General features: G+C 56.4%; 1 protein-coding gene across 4 annotated transcripts; it reads left to right on the forward strand.

The window, feature by feature from the left end:
* The first annotated feature begins 205 nt into the window (after positions 1-205).
* MOB3A (MOB kinase activator 3A) lies at positions 206-27,999 on the forward strand. Of its 4 annotated transcripts, XM_010339249.3 has the most exons (5): positions 206-459; positions 11,010-11,167; positions 19,531-20,074; positions 21,794-21,996; positions 24,328-27,999. In XM_010339249.3, exons 3-5 carry the CDS (start codon positions 19,654-19,656, stop codon positions 24,355-24,357), a joined length of 654 nt encoding a protein of 217 aa, XP_010337551.1. In that variant the 5' UTR covers positions 206-459; positions 11,010-11,167; positions 19,531-19,653; the 3' UTR covers positions 24,358-27,999. The 4 variants fall into 4 exon arrangements, with proteins under 4 accessions (XP_010337551.1, XP_010337552.1, XP_003928651.1 ...); XM_010339250.3 differs by lacking the exon at positions 11,010-11,167; XM_003928602.4 differs by lacking the exons at positions 206-459; positions 11,010-11,167 and adding an exon at positions 480-502.

A 27,999-nucleotide genomic window follows, 5' to 3' on the forward strand; every position in this document is an offset into this window, starting at 1 on the left:
CTGGGTCCAGCCCCGCTCATGAGCGGCCCCTCAGTGAAAACTCCACTCCTGGATGGGCCCACCGCCATGCCGCGTCCCACGCATGCGCCAGTGGCCCCTGCTGGTTCCTCGGCCGACTCTCACTGAGGCCCCGCCCCGTGTCCCAACCGCTGTGCAAGCTCCGCCCACAGACCGCGGCCCCGGTTGCCAGGCAACGGAGAGCTCCGCCCGGCCCCGCGCAGCCTGGCCGGTTCTCAGGGCGTCCCACGGCTGCTGGCCGGAACGTGGCTCCGCGCGCCTTCGCCGCTTGGGGGTCCTAGAGCCCGCGGGACAGAGTCTCCAGGGGACTCCTGCACGTCGCTTCTACGCAGAGCCCCGGGCCCTTTAAGGAAAGTAGGCGCGGCCCGCGGGTGCGGCCGCGCGCGCGTGTGAGGCGTCTCCCGCGGCAGTGTCCCTCCGCGGCGGCTGTGAGGCGGTCAGGTGGGTACCGGGAGGGGCGAAGGCGGGCGACAAGGGCGGCCAGGTGGGTGCCGGGAGGGGCGAATTAGGCGGCGGGGAGGCCGAGCCTTCCGGAAGGGCGAGGCTGGGCGCGGTGCCTCACGCCTGTCATCCCAGCACTTTGGGAGGCCGAGGCGGACGGATCGCCTGAGGTCGGGGGTTCGAGACCAGCCAACATGGCGAAACCCCGTCTCTGCTAAAAATACAAAATAAGCCGGACGGGGCGGCAGGCGCCTGTAATCGCGGCTACTCGGGAGGCTGAGGCAGGAGAATCGCCTGAATCCGGGGGGGCGGAGGTTGCAGTGAGATCGCGCGACTTCACGCCAGCCTGGGCAACAAGAGCCGGGGGTGTGGGGGAGGAAGGGCGAATTCAGGCGGCGGGAAAGCAGGATCCTTCAGGAAGGCTGAACGCAGGCGGGGAGGGAGGCTGATCCCTCGGGAGGGGCGAGCGCCGGCGGCGGGGAGACCGATGCCCCGCCTTACCCGGGAGGGGTCCAGCTGCGGGGTCAACTCCTGGTCCCGACCCACTGTCCTCCCCCAGGACCTCTTGCCTCCCCGTGTGGATGAAAGTTTCGCAGGGCCTCAGGACCCCCAGGGCCCAGGGTGGTCGGGCTTTTTCAAAGCAGCCTTTTTTTTTTTTTTTTTTTAAGACAGAGGTTCGCTCTCGTTACCCAGGCTGGAGTGCAGTGGCGCGATCTCGGCTCACCGCAACCTCCGCCTCCTGGGTTCAGGCAATTCTCCTGCCTCAGCCTCCTGAGTAGCTGGGATTACAGGCACGTGCCACCATGCCCAGCTAATTTTTTGTATTTTTAGTAGAGACGGGGTTTCACCATGTTGACCAAGATGGTCTCGATCTCTCGACCTCGTAATCCACCCGCCTCGGCCTCCCAAAGTGCTGGGATTACAGGCTTGAGCCACCGCGCCCGGCTCAACAGCCTTTTTTTTAAAAAAAGATGGGGTTTCACCATGATGGCCAGGCTGGTCTCGAACTTCTGACCTCAGGTGATCCACCCACCTCAGCCTCCCAAAGTGCTGGGATTACAGGCGTGAGCCACCGCGCCCGGCCGAAGAGGCCCTTCCGCAGCAAAGAGGGTATTAAAAGTGTAAGCGCTGGACACTGTGGCTCAAGCCTGTAATCCCAGCCCTTTGGGAGGCCGAGGCGGGTGGATCACGAGGTCAAGAGATTGAGACCATCCTGGTCAACATGGTGAAACCCCGTCTCTACTAAAAATACAAAAAATTAGCTGGGCATGGTGGCAGGTGCCTCTAATCCCAGCTACTCAGGAGGCTGAGGCAGGAGAATTGCCTGAACCCAGGAGGCGGAGGTTGCGGTGAGCCGAGATCGCACCATTGCAAGAACGAAACTCTGTCTAAAAAAAAAAAAAAAAAAAAAAAAAAAGTGTAAGCAACAGACTGGACTCGGTGGCTCACGCCTGTAATCCCAACACTTTGTGAGGCCGAGGCGGGTGGATCACCTGAGGTCAGGGGTTCAAGACCAGCCTGGCCAACATGGTAAACTCCATCTCTACTAAAAATAGAAAAATCAGCCGGGTGCGGTGGCACCTGCCTGTAATCCCAGCTACTTGGGAGGCTGAGGCAGGAGAATCGCTTGAACCTGTGAGGTGGAGATTGTGGTGAGCCGAGATCATGCCACTGCAGTCCAGCGTGCTAGCCTGGGCGACAAGAACAAAACTCGGTCTCAAAAAAAAAAAAAAAAAAAAAAAAAAAAAAAAAAAAAAAAAAAAAAAAAAAAAAAAGTGTAAGCAATGGTGGATTTTATAAGAAGTCACTGAGAAGGGAGGGGAGATAGGGGAGATTGGAAAATGCAATCACATTGCAGAAAATCAGTGCTCCAGAGCCGCGCCTTTTCTTGGGGATAAGATTTCCAGTCTTTGTACACACTGCTTTTTGTATGTTTTGGAGTCTGGAGTGTCGCTTTGTTGCCCAGGCTGGAGTGCAGGGTGCCAACTCTGCTCACTGCAAACTCTGCCTCCGAGGTTCAGGTGGTGCTCCTGCCTCAGCCTCCTGAGTAGCTGGTATTACAGGCGCACGACACCACACCCAACTCTTTTTTTTTTTTTTTTTTTTTTTGAGACGGAGGCAGGCAATTCTCCTGCCTCAGCCTCCTGAGTAGCTGGGATTACAGGCACGCACCACCGTGCCCAGCTGATTTTTTGTATTTTTAGTAGAGACGGGGTTTCACCACGTTGACCAGGTTGGTCTCGATCTCTTGACCTCGTGATCCAGCCGCCTCGGCCTCCCAAAGTGCTGGGATTACAGGTGTGAGCCACCGTGCCCGGCCTCATTTTTGTATTTTTAGTAGAGACAGGGTTTCACCGTGCTAGCCAGGCTGGTCTCGAACTCTTGACCTCAGGTGATCCACCCACCTCGGCCTCCCAAAGTGCTGGGATTGCAGGCGTCAGCCACTGCGCCCGGCCCACGCTGCTTTTTTGCACTTGCTTTTTTTTTTTTTTTTTTTGAGACGGAGTTTCTCTCTTGTTACCCAGGCTGGAGTGCAATGGCGCGATCTCGGCTCACTGCAACCTCCGCCTCCTGGGTTCAGGCAATTCTCCTGTCTCAGCCTCCTGAGTAGCTGGAATTACAGGCACGCGCCACCATGCCCAACTAATTTTTTGTATTTTTAGTAGAGACGGGGTTTCACCAGTTGACCGGGATGGTCTCAATCTCTTGACCTTGTGATCCACCCGCCTCGGCCTCCCAAAGTGCGGGGATTACAGGCGTGAGCCACCGCGCCCGGCCTGCACTTGCTTTTTCCTTCGTTTTCTCCTTAACAGTTTATGCGGGTTTAATTGACATGCAATAATCTGCCCGTATTCAAAGCAGACGGTTTGGTAAATGTTGAAATGTGGGTTTTGCGTGTTTCGCATTCCATCTGTGCTTTCTGCTTTGGCAGTTGCACAGGCAGGAGGGCGTGCCCTGGGCAGCCTTGCCTCTTCCTTCCTGTGCCTCATGAAGTCATGAGGGGGGCTTCATGAGGGGGGCTTCGAGTAGCCCCCTTTTACAGAAGAGGAGCTCGGACGCAGATCCGAGGGGCTGCTGAAGGCTGGAGCCTCCAGAGCCCACAGTGATGCCCTGAGGATGGAGTCATTCATTTCCCTGCATGTGTGGGATGATCTGGGTTTTGTCTCATGAGATAAAACCCACCTTCCTTTTGTGTTCTTCTGGATTCAATTCCCTTCCATGCCTGGTTTTGCTTTGGTGTAGGGGAAGCTGGATGTTTGGTTGGCTGTTTGGTTTGCTGGTTGTTTAGGGAGTGCAAGAGGGAGGCCGGGCGTGGTGGTTCACGCCTGTTATCCTAGCACTTTGGGAGGCCGAGGTGGGCAGATCACTTGAGGTTGGGAGTTGAAGCCGGGCATGGTGGCTCGTGCCCGTAGTCCCAGCTACTCGGGAGGCGGAGGTGGGAGGATCGCTTGAGCCCAGGAGTTCTGGGCTGTAGTGCCCTATGCCGATCGGGTGTCCGAACTAAGTTTGGCATCAATATGGTGACCTCCCGAGAGTGGGGGACCACCAGGTTGCCTAAGGAGGGATGACCCAGCCCAGGTTCTAAATGGAGCAGGTCAAAACTCCCGTGCTAATCAGTAGTGGGATTGCACCTGTGAATAGCCACTGCACTCCAGCCTAGGCAACATAGCAAGACCGTGTCTTGTTTAAAAAAAAAAAAAAAAAAAAAAAGGGGTAGTTTGAGACCAGCCTGGCTAACTATTCGTCTCTACTATTAGGCTAGGTGCAGTGGCTCATGCCTGTAATCCCAGCGCTTTGGGAGGTTGAGGCGGGCATATCACAAGGTCAGGAGATCAAGACCATCCTGCCAACATTGTGAAACTGTCTCTAGTAAAAATACAAAAAAATTAGGTGAGCTTGGTGGCATGTGCCTGTAGTGACAGCTACTCAGGAGGCTGAGGCAGGAGAATCGCTTAAACCCAGGAGGTGGAGATTGCAGTGAGCTGAGATCGCGCCACTGCACTCCAGCCTTGGTGACAGAGCAAGACTCGTCTCAAAAGAAAGGAAGGAAGTGCAAGAGGGTGCCAGATACAGCGGCACACACTTGTAATCCTAGTGCTTTGGGAGGCTGTGGCGGAGGATTGCTTGAGCCCAGGAGGTCGAGGCCGCACTGAGTCGAGATTGCACCACTGCACTCCAGTCTCACCACAGAGCAAGACTAAGACTCAAAAAAAAAAAAAAAAAAAAAAAATCCTCTTCCAGGGAGGTTCTCTTCTGCTTTAGAGACCTCATAGTGGCTGTTTCAGAAAAATTCCCCACACAGCTGACGGAGAGCTTGGGGTTTGAAGGTGGGGAGTTTTAGGCATTCCCCAGCTAATGATCTCTGCTCCTGTTTTCCTGGCATGAGAGGGTCAAATGGCTTAAGCAGAAAAGGCAAATCTGACTTCAGAAATGGGATTCTGGGGCCAGCTGTGATGGCTCACACCTGTAATCCCAGCACTTTGGGAGGTGGAAGCAGGTAGATCAGGAGGTCAGGAGTTCAAGATCAGCCTGGCCAACATGATAAAACCCACCCCGTCTCTACTAAAAATAAAAAAATTAGCCAGGCATGGTGGCGGGCACCTGTAATCCCAGCTACTTGGGAGGCTGAGGCAGGAGAATTGCTTGAACCTGGGAGGCAGAGGTTGCAGTGAGCCGAGATGGTGCCACTGCACTCCAGCCTGGTGCCTGGCGACAGAGGGAAACTCTGTCTCAAAAAAAACCACAACTTGGCCGGGCGCGGTGGCTCAAGCCTGTAATCCCAGCACTTTGGGAGGCCGAGGCGGGTGGATCATGAGGTCAAGAGATCGAGACCATCCTGGTCAACACGGTGAAACCCCGTCTCTACTAAAAATACAAAAAATTAGCTGGGCATGGTGGCACGTGCCTGTAATCCCAGCTACTTAGGAGGCTGAGGCAGGAGAATTGCCTGAGCCCAGGAGGCGGAGGTTGCAGTGAGCTGAGATCGCGCCATTGCACTCCAGCCTGGGTAACAAGAGCGAAACTCCGTCTCAAACAAAACAAAACAAAACAAAACAAAACACTCTTCCGCTCCTTAAAACAACACACACACACACACACACACACACACACACACACACACAGAGATTGACAGAGGGTTGGGCACCTTAGCTCATGCTTGTGAGCCTAGGATTTTGAGATCAGCGTGGGCAACATAGTAAGGCCCCATCTCTACCAAAAATACACAAATTAGCTGGGCATAGTGGCATGCGCCTGTGGTCCCAGCTACTGGGGAGGCTGAGGTGGGAGGATGGTTTGAGCCCGAGAGGTGGAGGCTGCAGTGAGCTGTGATTGTACCACTGCACTCCAGCCTGGGTGACAGAGCGAGACCTTGTCTCAAGACAGACAAACAGCAGAAAAAAACTTGCTTCCAGAGACAATAGTTCCTTATTGTTTTTTCACGGTTGTACCCATTTATTATTCTTTCTTGAACAAAAAAGTTCTCAGTATCCATACTGTTTTGCAACTTACTCTGCACTTAGCGGATATTGGGTGTCCCTCCGCACCAGAGCCTGTGTCTCATTCTTCTTGAAACCGTGTGGCTGGACCGCCCTGGATGACGTGGGGATGAGAAGTCTCCCCTGGGTTGACGGGCTTTGGCTCAAGTTTCAGGCTTTTTTTCTAGCCAGATGGGCTTGGGATGATTTTGCAGGAAGCGCCTGTTCTCCAGATCTGGCCTGTAGAGGGCCCTGGAATCTTGGCTGTGGGGCTACTTACTACCTACTACCGGGGTCAATTTCACGTACGTTTCTCTCACCTTTTCTTCCCCACAAGTGGTGGGTGTTTTTCCTCTTGGGTCTTCTTGTTTTGCTGCAGAGTCTATCTTTAGCTTATTAGTATGTTAATATCATGCATGTATTTTCATCGCGGCTACCTTTAATGTCACATTTCATCGACTGCACGTCTCACAGGGAAGGAGGAAGTTGTTAGTGACTTCCCGTGTGGGGCTGGGGCCAGGGTCTCCCTGTGTGGGGCTAGGTACTATGGACATTCAGGGCTCAGTCATTCTCTGGGGTGGAGTGTCATGGGCACTGCAGGGTGCTGAGCAGTGTCCCTGGCCTCCACTTACTCCCTGCCGGGAGATCCCCTCACAACCTGACAACCACCAGTGTCCCCAGACATTGCCTGGTGTTGAGGGGCAGAGTCATCACCGTATTCAGGCCTGTCGGGGTTGGGGGCAGGGGGCAGGGTGGTCTAGCCCTGACTCAGCCCCCTATGGCCTCTGGGCCATGAGGCGATTGGAAAGAAAAAGGAAGTGGTCACGGGTATGAGCCACTCAAAGCATGGACAGTCCCCTCTGGGGACAAAGGTATGGGCTGAGCTGGGACATCTGGGTGGGGAGCCAGGCCCCAAGTGCCCTGGAGAATCAAGACAGCCTGAGTCACAGTGCCAACTCTGCCAGCTGTGCCTATTGGTTTCAGAAGCGCCCTGAAGCTGAGGAGCTCTGGGGATGCAGCCATGGCTGGGCTGAGATGTGTTAGTTGTCAGGTCCCCAGAATTCCCTTGGTGGAGTCCCTTGTTTAGCAGAGGGGAAGCTGCCAGTCTAGCTGGGGTCTTCCCACAGGGCAGTTTTGCCCCCAGGGGACTTGGAAATGTTGGCGGGGACTTGTGTTTGTCACAACTCAAGGCGGGGGTGCCCCTCCCCTGGCATGGAGTGGATGGAGGCCAGGGACACCGCCCAGCACCTGCAATGCTCAGGACAAACTCACCCCAGAAAATGATCTGGCCCTGAATGCTAAGGGGGAGACTGCAGTAATTATTTGGAAAAAGAAATCAAGTCTGCTTCCTGCTCATACCAGACACCAGAACACACTCCCGACGCAGCAGACGGCGTGAACCAGGGGTATCCCAGTTCCTGGGATTCTCCTCTCCCGTCCCCACTCAGGGTGTGGATTTCAGTAGCCTCCTGGGACCTCAGCAGAGCAGAGGATCATGGGACGCAGAGTCTCTTGGGTGTCTGTGAAATCCCTAAACCAAGGGGTGTCCATCGAGGGTGATTCTGTCCCCAGAGGACACTGGGCCAAGTCTCGGACCTTTGTGTTTTTCTCACAACTGGGGGTGCTCCCAGCATTCGGTGGGTGGAGGCCAGGGAGGCAGCTCAGCACCCTGCAGTGCCCAGGACGGCCCCTCCCCGGAGAGTGACCCACCCCGGTGTCCACTGTGCAGAGAATGGAAACCTTGCCCTAGTGGCAGACACACTAGATTTGGAACCGCAGGATGTGAGTTCAAGCCCAGACTCGTACCTTTCACCACGTACCCCCAGGTGAGGCAGCTGGCCTCAGCTTCTGGACGGGCAGGGCGGTGAGCCCCTCCCCTGGCCGGGAAATGATGAGTTTCACACAAGCATGTCCTCCGGGGCTGGCAGATGTCAGGCTTGTTTACTAGTGAAGCCCCGATCACTGAGTAGGAACAGGAGCATCCACTTTCAACCCACGCTGCAAGCCTCGCGGGACTGGGGGCGTGATCCCCAGTGGGGCTGGTTTATGAGTGCGTAGGGGAGTGGTCCCCAGAAAGCGAGAGAAGCACGGACAGCCAGATGCACGTCTACACCTCTGAAAGCAACAGTCACTGTCTACTAACTAGTGATGCAGTTGACAAGTTCTAAAAATTAGTCATAGGCCGGGCGCAGTGGCTCACGCCTGTAATCCTAACTACTCGGGAGGCTGAGGCAGGAGAATTGCTTGAACCCAGAAGACAGAGGTTGCAGTGAGCCGAGATCACGCCATTGCACTCCAGCCTGGGTAAAAAGAGCGAAACTCTGTCCCAAAAAATAATAATAAAATAAAATAAAAATAAAAATTACTCATTAAAGAGGGAGACAGAGCTGTGCTCAGTGGCTCACGTCTGTAATCCCAGCACTTTGGGAGGCCAAGGTGGGAGGATTGCTTGAGGTTAGGAGTTCAAGACTAGCCTGGTCAACAGAGCAAGACCCTGTCTCTGCAAAAAATACAAAAATTAGCTGGGCGTGCTGGTGCACACCAGTAGTCCCAGCTACTCAGGAGGCTGAGGTGGGAAGATTGCTTGAGCCCGGGAGGTTGAGGCTGGAGTGGGCTATGATGGTGCCACTGCACTCCAGCCTGGGAGACAGAGCGAGACTCCATCTCAAAAAAAAAAAAAAAAAAAAAAAATGCCGGGCACGGTGGCTCAAGCCTGTAATCCCAGTACTTTGGGAGGCCGAGGCGGGTGGATCACGAGGTCAAGAGATCGAGACCATCCTGGTCAACATGGTGAAACCCCGTCTCTACTAAAAATACAAAAAATTAGCTGGGCATGGTGGCGCGTGCCTGTAATCCCAGCTACTTGGGAGGCTGAGGCAGAAGAATTGCCTGAACCCAGGAGGTGGAGGTTGCGGTGAGCCGAGATCGTGCCATTGCACTCCAGCCTGGGTAACAAGAGTGAAACTCTGTCTCAAAAAAAAAACAAAACACACACACACACACACAAAACGGAACAGTTAGATCCCTGGCTCTGCCGCTCCCAGGACAGGCTTCTCCCTTGGCACTGCAGACATTCCAGGCAGATCGTTCTCTGGGGTGGGGTGTCCTGGGCACTGCAGGGCACGAAGCAGCATTTCTGGCCACCACCCACTCTGTGCCAGGAGCATCACCCAGTCATGACAACCACAAATGCCCCCAGACATCACCTGGTGTCCCCCAGGGTGCAGAACCACCCCTCAAGGGAGCCCCCTGCTGCAGCTGAGTGTGGCTGGGAGCTCTTCACAGCGGCCACGAGGAGGCGAGACGGTGAGGTGGGGGGCCAGGCTCCCACTGGGTGGGCTCAGAGCATGGCTTCTGCCTCCTCACTCAGACTGAAGCAGTCCAGGAGGCCAAGAAGGTGGTACCGAGTCAAGCCCCCACCCTGTGGCCCCCGGCAGTGAAAGCCCCGTGGAAGGAGGGCAGCCTGAGTTTGATGGGCGCTTGGGGCATTCCTTCCTGTGGCTTCCTCTTCCTGACACTTGGGCTCTTGTCTTTTGAAACCTGGGTTGGGTCCTCTGAAGCAAGCACCCCACAGGCACCCGTCACATCTCGTCACTGTAACTCCCCTAGGTGACACGATCTTAGTTTCGTTTTGTTTCCTTTTGTTTTGAGATAGAGTCTCGCCTTGTCCCCCAGGCTGGAGTGCAGTGGCACAATCATAGCTCACCATAGCCTCGACCTCCTGGGCGCAAGTGATTCTCCCACCTCAGCCTCCTGAGAAGCTGGGAGTGTACAGGCGCATCCGCCCTGCCCGGCTACTTTCTAAGTATTCTGTGCAGAGACGGGGTCTCACTAGGTTGCCCAGGCTGGTCTTGAGCTCTTAACCTCAAGCAATCCTCCTGCCTTGGCCTCCCAAAGTGCTGGGATTACAGGCATGAGCCACTGCGCCTGGACAGGGTTTTTTTTTTTTTTTTAGTGGTGATGAGAGTGTTCTGGAATTAGATGAAGGTGGTGTTTGCACAACTCCAAACACGCCAGGAGCCACATAACTCTACAATTTAAAAGGTGAAAATCAGCCGGGCGCGGTGGCTCACGCCTGTAATCCCAGCACTTTGGGAGCCTGAGGTGGGTGGATCATGAGGTCAAGAGATTGAGACCATCCTGGTCAACATGGTGAAACCCCGTCTCTACTAAAAATACAAAAAATTAGCTGGGCATGGTGGCACGTGCCTGTAATCCCAGCTACTCAGGAGGCTGAGACAGGAGAATTGCCTGAGCCCAGGAGGCGGAGGTTGCGGTGAGCCGAGATCGCGCCATTGCACTCCAGCCTGGGTAACAAGAGCGAAACTCCGTCTCAAAAATAAAAAATAAAAAAAAAATAAATACGGCCAGGCGCGGTGGTTCAAGCCTGTAATCCCAGCACTTTGGGAGGCTGAGGCAGGAAGATCACCTGAGGTCGGGAGTTTGGGATCAACCTGACCAACATAGAGAAACCCCATCTCTACTGAAAATACAAAAAAAATTTAGCCAGGTGTGGTGGTGCATGACTGTAATCCCAGCTACTTGGGAGGCTGAGGTAGGAGAATCCCTTGCACCGAGGAGTGGGAGGCTGCAGTGAGCCGAGATCACTCCATTGCACTCCAGCCTGGGCAACAAGAGCAAAACTCTGTCTCAAAATGAATAAATAAAAGTAAAACTTAAATGAATACTCAGGTTTTGGAAGGTGGCTCTGGGACGCCGCTCCCAGGACAGATTCTGAGCTGGGAGCGTCTTCCAGCCAAATATCAGGGCTGCCAGGCCGGGAGCCAGTGTTGCGCACTGACCTAGAGCATCGGGAACTGACGCCTCTGCTCAGGGCTTGTCTCTCCGGCTCCTCCCATGCTCTGGGGCAGCGGTCCCTGAGGCAGTGGCAGGATGTGGAAGCCTCCGGAAGGAAGTGGGTGACTGTGGGCCTTGAGCTGCGGCACCTCAGTGGGGGAGGGGTCATACCAGCTGGTTGCTTAGAGAAACTGTGTTGTGTAAAAAAAAAAAAAAAAAAAAAGGATAGGGGTGTTGCGGCAGGGGAATTTGTTGTCTCACCTTTCATTTCTCTAGAAGTTTCCAAGAGTCACTTGGGTCTCGTCCCGGGGAAGACCCGGGGAAGCCGAGAAGGCCTTGGCATTGAGTTCTGAGAGCTGGTTCCCGCCTTGTGTTCCCCACACTGTCCACTGGAGGAATCGGAGAAGAGCTGAGCGGAGGGAGCCCCCGACACGGTAACCAGTCCCGGCCTCCGGGGACAGTAAGGGTGGGGTCAGGGTCCCGAGGCTGCTCCGGCCTTTCCTTGGAAAAGACCCTTTCTGTGGTTGATCGATCGTCCCTCCGCCGAGGAGCCTGTGTTTCTTCCTGATAGAAAACGGTGTACTCGGGCCGGGCGCGGTGGCTCACGTCTGTCATCCCAGCGCTCCGGAAGGCTGAGACAGAAGGATTGCGTGAGGCCAGGAATTTGAGAGCAGCCTGGGCAACATGGCGAAACCCGTGTCTCTACTCGTAAAAAATTAGGCCGGGTGTGGTGGTTCACACCTGTAATCCCAGCAATTTGGGAGCTCAAGGCAGGCAGATCATGAGGTTAGGAGTTCAAGACCAGCCTGGCCAGTATGGTGAAACCCCATTTCTGCTAAAAATGCAAAAATTAGCCAGGCGTAGTGGCATGTGCCTGTAAACTCAGCTACTCGGAAGGCTAAGCCAGAAGAATGCCTTGAACCCAGGAGACAGAGGTTGCAGTGAGCCAAGATCGCGCCACTGCACTCCAGCCTGGGCCACAGTGCAAGATACTGTCTCAAAAGAAAAAAAATGAGCTTAGTGTGGTGGCCTACATCTTCGGTCCCTCTACTCGGAGGCGAGGGAGGGAGGATGGCTTGAGCCCAGGGGATCAGGGTTGCATTGAGCTATGATGATGCCACTGCACTCCACCCTGGGCGACAGAGCAAGACCCTGTCTCAAAAAAAAAAAAAAAAAAAAAAAAAAAAAAAAAAAAAAAAGGCCGGGCGCGGTGGCTCAAGCCTGTAATCCCAGCACTTTGGGAGGCCGAGGCGGGTGGATCACAAGGTCAAGAGATCGAGACCATCCTGGTCAACATGGTGAAACCCCGTCTCTACTAAAAATACAAAACATTAGCTGGGTATGGTAGCACGCGCCTGTAATCCTAGCTACTCAGGAGGCTGAGGCAGAATTGCCTGAACCCAGGAGGCGGAGGTTGCGGTGAGCTGAGATCGCGCCATAGCACTCCAGCCTGGGTAACAAGAGCGAAACTCCGTCTCAAAAAAAAAGAAAAGAAAAAGGAAAGAGAAAACCGTTTGCTTGTGACGGGAGCTCTGCCCGTCCGCAAGGTTCTTCAGAAAATGTTTCCTTCCACTTAAAATCCTCCACCTTTTTTTTTTTTTTTTCGAGATGGAGTCTAACTCTGAAATGCAGTGACATGATCTCAGCTCATGGCAATGTCCGCCTCCCCGGGTTCAAGAGATTCTCCTCCCTCAGCCTTCCAAGTAGCTGGGATTATAGGCATCCACCACCACACCCAGCTATCTTTTTGTATTTTTAGTAGAGATGTGGTTTCACCATGTTAGCCAGGATGGTCTCGAACTCCTGACCTCAAGTGAGCCTCCCGCCTCATCCTCCCAAAGTGTAGGGATCCCAGGTGTGAGCCGCTGTGCCCGGCCCCCCTCCCCTTCTGAAAGGAGACAGAAATGCCAGGAGGAAGTGTACCAACCCCTTGGGCTGCTCTCTTGTTTTCTGGAACTGTCCTGGCATGAGTCTGGTAGACAGGCTTCTAAAGGGCTATAGGAAAAGATAAGCCTCAGCCAGGCTCAGTGGCTCACACCCGAAATACCGTCTCTACAAAAAGTTTTAAAAAGACCAGCGGAAGCCTGTGGGAACAGCCGCCTTCTCCCCGAGGCTCAGCCCAGGTGGGGGTCTCCTCCCTCAGCTGCAGTCAGCCCTGAGCGCAATACTGCGGCTAGAAGGCCCCGCCTGCCCATCCAGGCGGCGTGGCTGCAAGCTAAGCCCCCAGATCGGCCTGGGAGGCGCTGAAATGGACAGAGGGCAGCTCCTGGCTGTGGCGGGTTGGGTTTTTCTCTGTGCTGTGATTTCTGTTGATGTTGGAAAGTCAGCTTCGAGGTCAGTGAGGAGCCCAGGTGTGAAACGGAAATGGGGAGGGGAGTCGTGGGCCTGTCTGGGTGGATGGGGGTCCACACCCCCGCGTCGTTCCCTCTTTGGTAAGGTGGGGAATGCACTTGCCCCGTCTGGAGGCGTGGGGACTGAGGTGATTCCCAGTGTGGAGGAGCGTCTCGCATAGTGGCCGCCATTTTCCCTTCCAAGGGGTTTATTGATCTTGAGCTGCAGGGGTGTGGCCTGCGGGCAGGTGTGGCTGGCTTGCAGAGCTCATCACAGCGGCAGGCGCCAGGGTCCTCAGCCGTCACTGGGAAAGGGCCACAGGTCTCCCTCCTCACCAAAACCAGCTCGCACCAGCTCAGCCCCAGCGTGGATGTGTCCCGGGCTGCCCAGCCCCCAGGGGACCACCAGCACAGCGGTGGCCTCTTTGAATCAGGCGCTTCCCAGGAGGGTCTGAGGCTGGTCTTCGGGATCGCTCCTTCCTTGGGAAGTAGGCGGGCAGCCAGGCACAGTGGGTCACACCTGTGATCCCAGCACCTTGAGAGGTGGAGGCAGAAGGATCGCTTGAATCCAGGAGTTCAAGACCATCCTGGGCAATATAGTGAGACCCTGTCTCTACAAAAAAATACAAAAAAAAAAAAAAAAGAAAGAAAGAAAGCAATTAACTAGGTATGGTGGCTACTCAGGAGGCTGAGGTGGGAGGATCCCTTGAGCTAGGATGTCGAGGCTGAAGTGTGAAACGTGATCCTGCCGCTGCACTCCAGCCTGGGCAGCAGATGGAGAACCTGTCTCTAAAAATAGACAAGAAGCAAGCAGGCGGGGACCTGCGTGGTCACCCTGGGGCTGTGCCCCCCACCCCAGCAAAACCAGGACGGGTCAGCTGCCCCTGGGTTCGGAACATCCAATGGCTCTGCAGGGCCGTGGAGGGGCCCGTGGTGGAGCAGCCCTGGCTCAGGAGGTATGTGGCACTGGGTTTGTGATCAGACGGCTACCCGTGTCCCTGAGAGTTGCTGAGTTTAGTGAGTTGTGGGGCAGAAAGAGCAGTGGGTTCACCCACAGAGTCCAGGGTTTGAGCCCCAGCCGATCCACCCAAAAGCTGTGCGGCATGAAATGCTGCTATAGAGTCAGCCATTATCTTCTGAGCCACGGTCTCACCCTGGGCTATCTGATCTTAACCCCGGGTGATGTCCACGGACATCTGTGGTTGCCACACCTGAGGGTGCTCCTGGCATGGAGCAGGTGGAGGCCAGGGACGCTGCTCAGACCCTGCAGTGCCCGGGGCGGCCCCACCCCAGAGAACCATCGGGCCCCAGTGTCCACAGAGCCAGCGGGTAGAGGCCTGGTTTTCTCTGTAAAATGGAGACGGGGTTTTCATACCAGGAAAATGTAAAGTACAAGTTCCTCGTTGGGTGTTAACCCTGGTGGCAGGAAGTGATGACGGTGGCCGAGGGCCCCAGGACAGTGCTGGGGAAGTTTCTGGTCACTGCAGAGTGGGTGGGACCTGAGTCCTTCTGGCACCTGTGCCCAGGCTGCCCTGAGCAGTGTCCCTGGCCCGTCAGTCCTCACCAGGCCTCCCTGTGACAAACCACTGACCCTGTACCTTCTTACAGTGCAGACTCTGTCCTCACTGTGCTCACAGTGCACACAGGTTTTTATGGGTTTTGTTTTCTTTTGAGACGGGGTCTCACTCTGTCACCCGGTTGGAATGCAGTGGCACGATCTTGGCTCACTGCCACCTTTGCCTCCCAGGTTCAAGCGATTTTCCTGCCTCAGCCTCCCGAGTAGCTGGGGTTACAGGTGAGCGCCACCATACCTGGCTGACTTTTGTATTTTTGGTAGAGACGGGGTTTCACCATACTGGCCAGGCTGGTCTGGAACTCCGGACCTCGTGATCCGCCCGCCTTGGCCTCCCAAAGTACTGGGATGACAGGCGTGAGCCATCCTCCCAGCCAGACAAAGATTTATGAAGACAGTGTGTGCCTGAGTTTGAGCCTGGGAGGAGCTGGGTTTAGTTTTTCTCTGCGGCGCTCGCAGCAGACGCCTCCACGCCCAGCACACACTTTGTACAGCAGTTTTATTGAGAAATAAATCATGCAGCATACAGTTCACCATTGAAGGTGTACAGTTCAGTGTTTTTAGTGCATTCAGAGCTGTGCAGTCATCACTGTCATGGATTAATATTTGAGCACACTCACGCACCGCCAAAGAGCACCCCAGCCCCACCAGCTGCCACCCCTCCCGTCTCCCTAGCCCTCAGCGCCAACACCCACAAATCCCCTCCCTGCCTCCGTAGATGGGCATATCCTGGACAATTCATAAAAATGGGATCACGCCCTGTGTGGCCTTTTGTGTCTGGCGTCTCTTGCTGAGTGAGCGTGACGTCCTCCAGGGGCATCCATGCGGCGCCGGTGTCTGAGCCCCGTTCGTGTTCGTGGCTGGGTTGTGTTCCAGTGCGTGGCTGGCACGCAGCGCTGATCCACTCCCTTGTGGCTAGACACGTGGCTGTCTCCTCATTGGGCTCCTGTGAATCGCGCTGCTGTGGACACGGGTTTCCACGTTGTGGGCGTCTGTGCCCCTTTCTCTCGGGTGAGCCCTTGGGGTGGGGTTGCCGGGGTGACTCAGTGTTTAACCTTTTGAAGATCCGCATGCTCTTACCCACGGCGGCCGCCCCATGTTCTGTTCCCGCCGTCGGGGGAGAGGGTCCCACGTCTCCACATCCTGGCTCACACCTGCGGCTCTTTTTGACAGTGCGTCCTCCTGAGGGGAGACAGGGCCTGCCCCCGCTTCTGGGTTTCCTCCGCCCTCCCCCCGTTGTCCGTGGCGGGCTCTCCCTAGTCCCACTCTCGGTGCTGCCTCAGGTCCCCTCCGAAACCGGCGTCCTGGAAGGATGGGCAGGGTCTGCGGGAGGCCCCGGGCAGCAGATGCTGGAGGGTCCCGGCCTCACGGAACCAGGCTGTGGGTGTGTGGTTCCGGGAGCTGGGACTTGGCTCCTTTGCGAGTTTCCTGCTGACACTACCACAAGTTTAGTGGCCTCAGACCACACAGATGCATCATCTTACAGCTCTCCGGGAGGCCGGAGGCTAGAGCAGATGGCAGGGGCTGAGGTGGAGGAATGAGCAGGGCTGGGCCTCCTGGGGGCTCCAGGGGAGAATCCGGCTCCCGCCTTTCGTCCCTCAGCTGGGGGCCCTTCCTCCCCCGTCACAGCCACAGCGCAGCCTCTTCCAGTCTCTCCCTGACTCAGCCTCCCCCCTCCTCTCCTGAGGACCCTGTGAGGACTCCAGGCCCCCCGATCATCCACAGTGATCTCCCAGCTTCGGTCCTTCTGTAACTTGCTTTGTTTTTTGAGACGGAGTCTCATTCCGTCCCCCAGGCTGGAGCGCAGTGGCGTCATCTCGGCTCACCGCAACCTCTGCCCTCCAGGTTCAAGCGATTCTCCTGCCTCAGCCTCCTGAGTAGCTGGGCTTACAGGCGCCCGCCACCATGCCCCACTAATTTTTGTGGTTTTAGCAGAGACGAGGTTTCACCGTGTTGGTCAGGCTGGTCTCAAATGCCTGACCTCAGGTGATCCGCAGCCTCAGCCTCCCGAAGTGCTGGGATTGCAGGTGTAAGCTGCGACTCTCACGTGCTTTTCTTCCAAACAGTGCAGCATCTCTCCCCTGACCCCCTGGCCCTGTGGACACCTGGGTCCAGATCATTCTCTGGTGGGGACTGTCCCGTAGAGAGTGGGGGGACCCTAAGCCCTGGGGCCTCCAGAAGAGTCTAGCTCTACTCACACCTTATTTTTATTTTTATTTATTTGTTTATTTTGAGACGGAGTTTCGCTCGTTACCCAGGCTGGAGTGCAATGGCGCAGTCTCGGCTCACCGCAACCTCCGTCTCCCGGGTTCAGGCAATTCTCCTGCCTCAGTCTCCTGAGTAGCTTGGACTACAGGCACGCGCCGCCATGCCCAGCTAATTTTTTTTTGTATTTTTGGTAGAGACGGGGTTTCACCATGTTGACCAGGATGGTCTCGATCTCTTGACCTCGTGATCCACCCGCCTCGGCCTCCCAAAGTGCTGGGATTACAGGCGTGAGCCACCGCGCCTGGCCCTTATTTTTATTTTTTATTTTTTGAGACAAGGTCTTACTCTGTTGGCCAGGGTGGAGTGCAGTGGTGTGAACGTGGCTCACTGCAGCCTCAAACTCCTGGGCTCAGACCATCCTCCCACCTCAGTTCTGGGATTACAGTCATGGGCGCTACACCCAGCTAAGTTTTAAGTATTTTTGTAGAGTCTAGGTCTCGCCGTGTTGCTCAGGCTGGCCTCAAATGCCTGGACACAACTGGGCGCGGTGGCTCACACTTATAATCCCAGCACTTTGGAGGCCGAGGTGGGTGGATCATGAGGTCAAGAGATCGAGACCATCCTGGTCAACATGGTGAAACCCCGTCTCTACTAAAAATACAAAAAATTAGCTGGGCATGGTGGCGCGTGCCTGTAATCCCAGCTACTCAGGAGGCTGAGGCAGGAGAATTGCCTGAACTCAGGATGTGGAGGTTGCGGTGAGCTGAGACCGCGCCGTTGCACTCCAGCCTGGGTGACAAGAGCGAAAACTCCATCTCAAAAAAAAAAAAAAAGATACAAAAATAATTAACCGGGTGTGGTGGTGAGTGCCTGTAATCCCAGCTACTCAAGAGGCTGAGGCAGGAGAATCGCTTGAACCTGGGAGGTGGAGGCTGCAGTGAGCCAAGATCGCACCCTTGCACTCCAGCCTGGGTACAAGAGTGAGACTCTGTCTCAAAAAGAAAAAAAGTGCTGGGGGTTGGGATTTACTGGAGAGTGAAGAATGTGTGTGTATTTCTTGTGAGGGTTGCGTGGAGCCCAGTGGGCCTGGGTGGGCGTGGGCTCCCTCCCCCTCCCCTCTCTGACTCCCCCTTCGTCTGGGTCCTCTTTGTGCTGGGGTTGGGACCCCCGCCTTACTCAGCGCCCTGCGTGGGCCTGGCCCCGAGTGTCATAGTCAAGTCTGCCCGTCCAGGAGGGGCACCCAGCAGAGCAGGATGGGGTCTGCATCCACGCTGGGCCTGGCACGGTGCTGGTGTCCTGGCAGTGACAATAACAGTCATTGTTGGCGGTGACAGGCCCTGCGTGGTGAGCGTGAGCCCGGCACAGGCACAGTGTGTGATCCAGGTTGTCCCTGTGCCCTGTGATGGATGAACTCAGTCCCTGTCCCCTGAGGATTCTTAGGGGAGTAGGGGGACACCAGGGCCCCCGCCCCAGAGCAACCTGCAGGCGTCTCACAAGTCACCACTCGCGTGCACGAGATGTGGGCCTGCTCCTGGAGGTTTCCTCATTCATATGGTACCCTGGGCTGGACAGCACCCCCCAGAATCACCTGGCACCTCACCATGTGACCCAACATGGAAGGGGGTCTTTGCAGATGTAACCAAGTGAAGAGGGCTCACACCACAGGGGTCCCTGACCCAGTGACCAGTGACGGGCACAGTGACATGGGGAGAACACCAACGTGACAGGTTCCCTCTCAGTTCTGGGGCCACACCTCCCTGACCAGGGCATGGGCAGGGCTGGGTCCCTCTGAGGCCGAGGGGAGTCTGCCAGGCCCCTCGTGGCTCCTGGTGGTGGCCGGCGTCCTGGGCCACATTTGGCCCACGAGGCCGTCTCCCCGTATCCACCTCGCTCATGAGGACGTTTGTCACTGACCATAGGGCCCACCCACATACTCAGGATGGCATCCCCTCAAGACCCTGTTTCACCCAGGCTCCCACACACAGGCTACGGGCACTGGGCATGGCTTCCTTTGTGGCGGCTGCAGTTCGGCCCACGCAGTCCCCTGTAACTTGCGTTTTAGCCTGCCCCCCCCCACTGAAGCCCTGGAGCGCCGGGGAGGAGTCCAGGCCCAGATCAGGCACTTGGAGGATGTGGCGCCTGCGGGCTCTCGGGGCCCGGCCATCCGCACCTTCCGCTGGGAGGCAGTCAGGCCTTGCCATGTGCATTTCCGGTCTGTCCACTGAGGAGGTGGCCCCCTTTGGGTGAAACTCCTTAAAAGTCAACAGTCCAGGGGATGTTTTGAACCCTGCCAACTGTGGCTGGGTGCAGTGGCTCACACTTGTAAGCCCAGCACTTTGGGAGGCAGAGGTAGGAGGATCACTTGAACCCAGGAGTTGGAGGCCAGCCTGGGCAACATAGCGAGACCCCGTTTCTACTAAAACTAAAGAAAATTAACCAGGTGTGGCAGTGTGTGCCTGTAGTCCCAGCTACTCAGAAGGCTGAGGTGGGAGGATCGCTCGGGCCTGGGCGGCGGAGGTTTCAGTGAACCGTGATCGCACCACTGCACTCCAGCTGGGGCAACAGAGCGAGACTCTGTCTCAAAACACAAAACAAAACAAAAGACACATCCTGTCGCTTGTGCCCCCAGCACGTTTCCGGGAAACTCTGTTGCCTCCGGCAGGTCCTGACTCCCTGTGTATTTCAGGTCCACGGAGAGAGCCGTGGGGCGTGGTGTTTGGTGTCCTCCCGGGTTGGTCCACGTCCCCATCCAGCCGGCCCAGGACCCCTCTGCAGAAGCGTTCCAGGACAGCAGGCATCAGTCACCAAGATGTCCAACCCTTTCCTGAAGCAAGTCTTCAACAAGGACAAGACGTTCCGCCCCAAGCGCAAGTTCGAGCCGGGCACACAGCGCTTCGAGCTGCACAAGAAGGCGCAGGCGTCGCTCAACGCGGGGCTGGACCTGCGGCTGGCCGTGCAGCTGCCCCCGGGCGAGGACCTCCACGACTGGGTGGCCGTGCACGTGGTGGACTTCTTCAACCGCGTCAACCTCATCTACGGCACCATCAGCGACGGCTGCACGGAGCAGTCCTGCCCCGTCATGTCGGGGGGCCCCAAGTACGAGTACCGCTGGCAGGACGAGCACAAGTTCCGGAAGCCCACGGCGCTCTCCGCGCCCCGGTACATGGACCTGCTGATGGACTGGATCGAGGCGCAGATCAACAACGAGGACCTCTTCCCCACCAACGTCGGTGAGTCGCGGGCGGCCGGGGCTCGGGGGTGCAGAGCCTTCCGGAAAAGTCGGGGAGGGCGAGCACAGTGGCTCACGCCCATAATGCCAGCGCTTTGGGAGGCCGAGCCCAGGGTTTGCTTGAGCCCAGGAGTTTGAGCTCAGCCTGGGCAACAAAGCAAGATCCCATCTCTTTAAAAAATTTTACCGGGCGCGGTGGCTCATGCCTGTGATCCCAGCACTTTGGGAGGCCTTTGGGAGGCCGAGGCGGGTGAATCACGAGGTCAAGAGATCGAGACCATCCTGGTCAACATGGTGAAACCCCGTCTCTACTAAAAATACAAAAATTAGCTGGGCATGGTGGCGCGTGCCTGTAATCCCAGCTACTCGGGAGGCTGAGGCAGGAGAGTTGCCTGAACCCAGGAGGCGGAGGATGCGGTGAGCCGAGATCGCGCCATTGCACTCCAGCCTGGGCAACAAGAGTGAAACTCTGTCTCAAAAAAACAAAAAAAATTTGGCCTGGCTCGGTGGCTCACACCTGTGATCCCAGCACTTTGGGAGGCCGAGGCAGGTGGATCACGAGGTCAGGAGTTCAAGATCAGACTGGCCAACATGGTGAAACCCCATCTCTACTAAAAAAATACAAAAATAGCTGGGCACGGTGTCTCGTGCCTGTAATTCCAGCTACTTGGGAGGCTGCAGTAGGAGAATTGCTTGAACAGGGACCCAGGAGGCGGAGGTAGCAGTGAGCCGAGATCATGCCACTGCACTCCAGCCTGGGCTACAGAGAGAGAATCCATCTCAAAAAAAATTTTTTTAAATTAGCCAGGCGTGGTGGCGCACGCCTGTGATGGCAGCTACTCGGGAGGCTAAGGCGGGAGGATCGCTTGAGGCTAGGAGGTTGAGGCTGCAGTAAACTGCTCACACCACCGCACTCCAGCCTGGGTGACAGAGCAAGACCCTGTCTCAAAAAAAAAAAAAAGATTCCATGTCTCTGTCTTCCGCTAATTACACTACTGCCTGTAGGCACCCTTCATCCTGATCGCTCCTGGTGACACCTGTCTCCCTTACTGCAAAGCAGAGAAGGGCGGGGTCGGCATGGGGCCTGGAGGCCCTCGTGGGTCTGGTGCAGGGACAAGCACCCTTGCTAGCGCTGGCCCAGCGTTCTCGGTGGCTTCAGAATCACTGCTGTGGAGCCCCGGGCCCACCAGGATCATTGCCCCCTGGGAGGGACCTCCTGCCCCCGCTCCATGTGTAATGCAGTGCGTAGCTCTCAGGGATACCCCGTCCACGCGGGTTTGTGGATGATCATTTGGGTGTGTCTCTCTGGAGGACCGCATACCTTTCTTTTATTTTTTTCTTTTTTTTTTTGAGACAGAGTCTCACTCTGTTGCCCAGGCTGGAGTGCAGTGGTACGACCATGGCTCACTGCAACCTCTGCCTCCTGGGTCCAAGCGATTCTCCTGCCTCCGCCTCCCAGGTTCGTGCCATCAGGCCCGGCTGATTTTTGTATTTTTAGTAGAGATGCGGTTTCACCATGTTGGCCAGGCTGGTCTCAAACTCCTGACCTCAAGTGATCCTCCTGCCTCGGCCTCCCAAAGTGCTGGGATCACAGGCGTGAGCCAGTGTGCCTGGTCCACCATAGATTTCTGCCTGGAAGCCCCTGGTCACATCCATGAGCAGGGCCTTCTGGATGTGGCTTGGCTGATTCGGTGGCCCCGCCCCATCCCTCTCCCCGCAGGCACACCCTTCCCCAAGAACTTTCTGCAGACGGTGCGGAAGATCCTGTCGCGGTTGTTCCGCGTGTTCGTGCACGTCTACATCCACCACTTCGACCGCATCGCACAGATGGGCTCCGAGGCCCACGTGAACACCTGCTACAAGCACTTCTACTACTTCGTCAAGGAGTTCGGCCTCATCGACACCAAGGAGCTGGAGCCACTGGTGTGTGAGCTTGGGGCTCCAGGGCGCGGGGTCACGGCGGGGGCGTGGGATTACAGTGGGGGCTTGGGGCTTCATGGCGCGGGGTTACGGTGGGGCCGTGGGATTACAGTGGGGGCTTAGGGCTCCAGGGCGCGGGGTTACGGCGGGGGCGTGGGATTACAGTGGGGGCTTGGGGGTTCATGGCGCGGGGTTACTGTGGGGGCGAGGGGTTACGGCGGGGCCGTGGGATTACAGTGGGGGCTTGGGGCTCCAGGGCGCGGGGTTATGGTGGGGGCGTGGGATTACAGTGGGGGCATGGGATTACAGTAGGGGCTTGGGGCTTCATGGCGCGGGGTTATGGTGGGGGCGTGGGATTACAGTGGGGGCTTGGGGCTCCAGGGCGCGGGGTTACAGCGGGGGGCGTGGGATTACAGTGGGGGTTTGGGGCTCCAGGGCGCGGGGTTGCGGCGGGAGTGTGGGATTACAGTGGGGGCTTAGGGCTCCACGGCGCAGGGATACGGCAGGTGCGTGGGGTTACCGTGGAGGCCGGTGACAGAGGAACCCTTCCGGGGCCAGAACGCCTGACTGCCCGTAGTCGGCCCAGCAGCGAGTGACCCGATCTCTCCCTGCTGATGGGACAGGTGGTGAGGTAGCCGGGAGGGACCCTGCGTTCTCCTAAATCTGGACAACAGGTGCAGGTTCCCCCCAGCTCAGTGCCGACCCCACCTCCAGCTCGTTCCTCCTTCACAGTCCTGAGGTCAGGTGTCCTGAACGCCGCACAGTGTCCCTTATCGAAGGGTGTGATGGTGCAACCTCCGCCTCCCAGGTTCAAGCCATTCTCCTGCCTCAGCCTCCCCAGGACCTGGTACTACAGGTGCCCGCCACGACACCTGGCTAACTTTTGTATTTTTAGTAGAGATGGGGTTTCATCATGTTGGCCAGGCTGGTCTCGAACTCCTGAGCTCAAGGGATCCGCCTGCCTCAGCCTCCCAAAGTTCTGGGATACAGGTGTGAGCCACCGCGCCTGCCCTTGCCTAACTGCTTTCCACCTGACCGGGTTTTATCAGGAGACCAACCCAGGGACCAGATTCCTCAGTGTGGGGTCCACGCCACTGAAGCCAATGTCACTTCCTGAGATTGGTGGGGGCGTGGGCCCAAATTTGTGACTGGGTGATGGGGCCAGCAGTGGAGTGGGTGCCAGTGATTCAGGGCCTGGCACGGGAACCCTCTGGGGGCTGCATTGCTCCCCAGGCTGCCGGGCGCTGTGTGGCTGTGGGGACCCTGATGTGAGAGCAGGACCCCACCAGCCTCCGAGTAGCTGGGACCACAGGTGCACCCTGCCATGCCCAGCTGATTTCTTCTTGTATGTAGAGATGGGCTCTCACTACAATGTCTAGGCTGGTCTCACACTCAGGAAAGTAAGCAGTCCTCCTGCCTTGGCCTCCCAAAGATTGCAGGTGAGAGCCACTGCTCTCTTAAAGCTTTAAAAAATGGCTAAAAATGGCCAGACGAGGTGGTTCCCACATGTAATCCCAGCCCTTCAGGAGGCCAAAGAAGGAGCATCGCTTGAGCTCAGAAGTTTGAGACCAGCCTGGGCAACTTAGTGAGACCTCATCTCTAAAAAAAAAAAAAAAAAATTAGGCACAGTGGTACGTGCCTGTGGTCCCAGCTACTCAGGGGGCTGAGACAGGAGAATCCCTTGAGCCTGGGAGGTCAAGGCTGCAGTAAGCCAAGATCATGCCACTGCAGTCCAGCCCGGGTAAGTGTCAGTAGCCTGTCTCAAAAAAAAAAAAAAAAAAAAAAAAAAAGATTAAGGCCAGGCATTGTGTCTCACGCCTGCAATCCCAGCACTTTGGAAGGCCGGGGCAGGTGGATCACGAAGTCAGGAGTTCAAGACCAGCCTGGCCAACATGGGGAAACCTGCCTCTACTAAAAATACAAAAAGTAGCCAGGAATGGTGTCAGGTGCCTGTAATCACAGCTAACTCGGGAGGCTGAGGCAAGAGAATCCCTTGAACCTGGAGGCAGAGGTTGCAGTGAGCCAAGATCGCACCACTGCAGTCCAGCCTAAGTGACAGAGCAAGACTCCATCTCGGAAAAATAAAAAAAGAGAGAGTTGAGCCATCACGACAGGAAGCGTCTGGCCCACAGATCTGCAGGTGCTGACTCTGGCCCCACGGGGTAGTCTCCTGTCCCTTGTCTCAGGCGTGCCATCGCCCATCTGGTGTGTGGTGTTTGGGGGTTCAGGGACGCCCCCAGCTGCCACCTCTCCTGTGCATCTCCTGTGTTTGCTGTCCGCGTCACCCTTTCGGGAATGGCTGGTGGTAGCTGATGTCCTGCTTGCTCTTAACAGAAAGAAATGACTGCCCGGATGTGCCACTAAGAGCCCCACAGGCCCCCTGGCGCCCGAACCCCCTCTGGGGCCTTGGAGACATGGAGGAGGATGCTCCTGAACCACCGTCACCTTGCTCTCCGGCCTGAGCATCTCGGGAGCCCAGGGGCTGGGCCGCTGAGCGGGTGTGGGTCGTCAGGAGCCCCAGCCCCAGATGGCAGACGGCTTCCTCACCATCTCGAGCCTCAGTCTCCCGTCTGGGACTGAACTTGAACTCTATAATTCTGTGTGTTACTAGCAACCGGAAAAGCCCACTGTGTTTTTAAACCACTTCCACTTCCCGGCAGGCGGGCCGGCTTCCAGGCTCACTCCCCGCCCTGGGTGACTCCCACCTCCCAGAATTTCCACCCCAACCCTAGGCCCCATCCAATGCTGCCTCCACCTCGCTGGGGAGTGCCTGGGGCTGCTGCAGCCACAGCCCTGGGTGGGCCGCCTCTCAAGGGCACCCAGCTTGCTCGGCCTCCTAACGTCTCCCGTTGGGGAGGCAAGAGGCTGAGGGGCGTCCTGCCGGCTGCGGACAAAAGTCTCCTACCCCAGGCCTTTACCCCGCTGCCGGCAGCCTCTGGTGTCTGCTTCACACAGTGGGACAATCTGGTCCCGGCATCCTGTCCTCCCTCCCCAGTCTTTTTGCTTTTTTTTTTAAACAGATTTTTTTTTTTTTTTAACATAAAAGAAACAGGGGTCTCACTGTGTTGCCCAGGCTGCTCTTGAACTCCTGGCCTCATGCGGTCCTCCGTCCTTGGCCTCCCGAAGTGCTGGGATCACAGGCGGGAGCCACCGCGCCCGGCCCTGCCTCATCCTCAGTGCACTCTGCTCCCTCAGTTCTGAAACGCACAGCGCACCGGATCCAGGGCTGCCTGGCCTCCTGGGACGCGGGGCCTGCACCCCGCTGCTGACGCATTTCCAAAGAGCCCCTTGGTGTGTCATAAAAGGTCTGATTTTATAGTCACATTTACAGATTTACAATCATCTTGAGATTTCTTTTCTTTGAGACGGAGTCTTGCTGTGTCCCCAGGCTGGAGTGCAGTGCCGTGATCTCCGCTCGCTGCCACCTCCGCCTCCTGGGTTCAGGTGATTCTCCTGCCTCAGCCTCCCGAGTAGCTGGGACTACAGGTGCCCGCCATGCCCTGCTCATTTTTTGTATTTTTAGTACAGACGGGTTTCACCATGTTGGTCAGGCTGGTCTGGAACTCCTGATCTCCAGTGACCAGCCCACCTAGGCCTCTGAAAGTGCTGGGATGCCAGGCATGGGCCACTGTGCCTGGCCGTCTGCCTATTGAGAACGTCCCCTCTCCCTATGACCAACCCAGGCCGGGCGCCTCTCCCCGGAGTTGGCCTTTCCCAGATACTGCAGACTTCTAGCTGCGCTCCTTTTTCTGTGTGACCCCAAGGGCTACGGGAGAAAACTCCACGAGCTTCATGTCCCCTAGACCCTTGGAAGGTGAGACCGGGGCGTGAAGCAAGGAAGCCACCTCCTCTCCCCGGCTGCGTCCCTGCCGCCCCACTCCTCACCAGAATCATCAGTGGCCTTTGACCTCGGTGGCCCTTCCCGCCTGAGCCCTGCGTTGTCCCAGGCCACACGGAAGTCTGGTCACCTCTGGGTGCCTGGGATGGTCACCAAAGAGAAAGACACCATCCCCGTCTCTCCTGGCTTCTGCCAGAAAATCCAACAAGTGCAATTAACTTGCTGTCACCGCCGAAGCCTGAAGGTCCCAGAACCTGTCCTCCATCCTTCCGGAAATCACCGGGGTCCAGCTCTCGGAGCCTGCAGGAGAGGGACCCCCCAGTGGAGCCCTTGCAGGATTCCACGAAACAAGGAGCCACTGGACGGAATGGGTCTCCTTGCAGCTGCGCGATGAAGCCTGAACGCCAGCACTCCTGTCTCCCCAGGGCTCGGGTGGCCCCAGCAGCCTGGCCACACAGCTTCCCAGGTGGGCTCGGCGGGGAGCAGGGACCGTCCCTGGCCCATCCCCCCCAGAGACCACCCTCCCTAGCCAGGTCCGGAATAGAACTCCAGATGCACACATCAGAATAAATGGTGTCGTTACGGTGCCCCCGGCCGCTGCTCACTTCTCTTTTCTTGCCAGAGTTAACAGGGTGCCCTGTCCCCCCAGGGGTGAGCCTCAGGTCTTGGGGCTGAGAAAATCTTTTTTTTTTTTTTTTTTTTCTTGAGACAAGGTCTTGCTCTGTGGCCCAGGCGGGAGTGCAGTGGTGTGATCATAGCTCACTGCAGCCTCAACCTCCCAGGCTCACAAGATCCTCCCCCCTCAACCTCCTGAGTAGCTGGGACCACAGCTACATTACCATGCCCAGCTCATTTTCTTTATTATTTTTTTTGTTTTTTGCAGGCCAGGGGTGGTGGTTCACACTTGTCATCCCAGCACTTTGGGAGGCCGAGGCAGGCGGATCTCCACTGAAAATACAAAAAAGTGGCTGGGCGCTGTAGCTCTTGCCTGTAATCCCTGCACTTTGGGAGGCCGAGGCGGGCGGATCATGAGGTCAGGAGTTCGAGACCAGCCTTACCAACATGGTGAAACCCCATTTCTACTAAAAATACAAAAATTAGCTGGGCGTGGTATCGGGCGCCTATAATCCCAGCTACTCGGGAGGCTGAGGCAGAAGAATCGCTTGAACCCGGGAGGCGGAGGTTGCAGTGAGCCGAGATTGCACCACTGCACTCCAGCCTGGGTGACAGAGTGAGACTTCCTCTCAAAAAAAAAAAAAAAACTTTCGCCGGGCGTGGTGGCTCAAGCCTGTAATCCCAGCACTTTGGGAGGCCGAGGCGGGTGGATCATGAGGTCAGGAGATCGAGACCATCCTGGTCAACAGGGTGAAACCCCGTCTCTACTAAAAATACAAAAAATTAGCTGGGCATAGTGGCGTGTGCCTGTAATCCCAGCTACTCAGGAGGCTGAGGCAGGAGAATTGCCTGAACGCAGGAGATGGAGGTTGCGGTGAGCCGAGATCGCGCCATTGCACTCCAGCCTGGGTAACAAGAGCCAAACTCCGTATCAGAAAAAAAAAAAAAAAAAAAAACTTTCTTTACAAAAACAGGAAGCCAGCCCAGGAGGCTGCGGTTTGCTGATCCCTGTCTTATACAGACTCAAAAAATTTTAATTTTTTTTTGTAGAGACAGGGTCTCGCTCTGTCACTCAGGTTTGTCTCAGACTCCCCTTCCCCGCCAAGTGATCCTCCTGCCTCACCCTCCTAAGGTGCTGGGATTCCAGGCAGGAGCCACTGCACCCAGCCAAGAAAGTGTTCATTTTCACAAGGGTTTGGGGGATCTCCAAAGAGCCCCAGATGAATACGCAGATACCCAGTATATGGATGGAATTTAAATATGGGGTGGGAGGTCAGGAGCCACTAGGACAGAAACTTCTAGAAAAAAGAGGCTGAGGAAAGCCAGTGTGCGAAGGGGCTCACATCAATGCTGGATTTTCTTTTTGTCAGAGAGTTCTTATATCCCACGCTCACCAAAAGTGCTTCTCTCTGCCTTGCTTGCTTTGTAAAAGAAAACCAAGCAGAAAAGTTTTACCACGTGCTAAGGAACAGATTCAGTGGGAAAAGCCTGTTACTGCCCATCCCCTGTGGCCTTGGACAAATGAACATACGCTAAAACTTTTTATTTACTTA

This window comes from Saimiri boliviensis, chromosome 14 (assembly GCF_048565385.1).
Source record: "Saimiri boliviensis isolate mSaiBol1 chromosome 14, mSaiBol1.pri, whole genome shotgun sequence".
Lineage (NCBI taxonomy): Eukaryota > Metazoa > Chordata > Mammalia > Primates > Cebidae > Saimiri > Saimiri boliviensis.

What these genes read in the sequence shown, in the direction of transcription:
- MOB3A (XM_010339249.3), top strand. Translation starts at nt 19,654, where the DNA reads ATGTCCAACCCTTTCCTGAAGCAAGTCTTCAACAAGGACAAGACGTTC. An exon ending in CCTCTTCCCCACCAACGTCG is followed by an intron (nt 20,075 to 21,793) that starts GTGAGTCGCGGG and finishes CTCTCCCCGCAG; the next exon opens with GCACACCCTTCCCCAAGAAC. An exon ending in CCAAGGAGCTGGAGCCACTG is followed by an intron (nt 21,997 to 24,327) that starts GTGTGTGAGCTT and finishes TGCTCTTAACAG; the next exon opens with AAAGAAATGACTGCCCGGAT.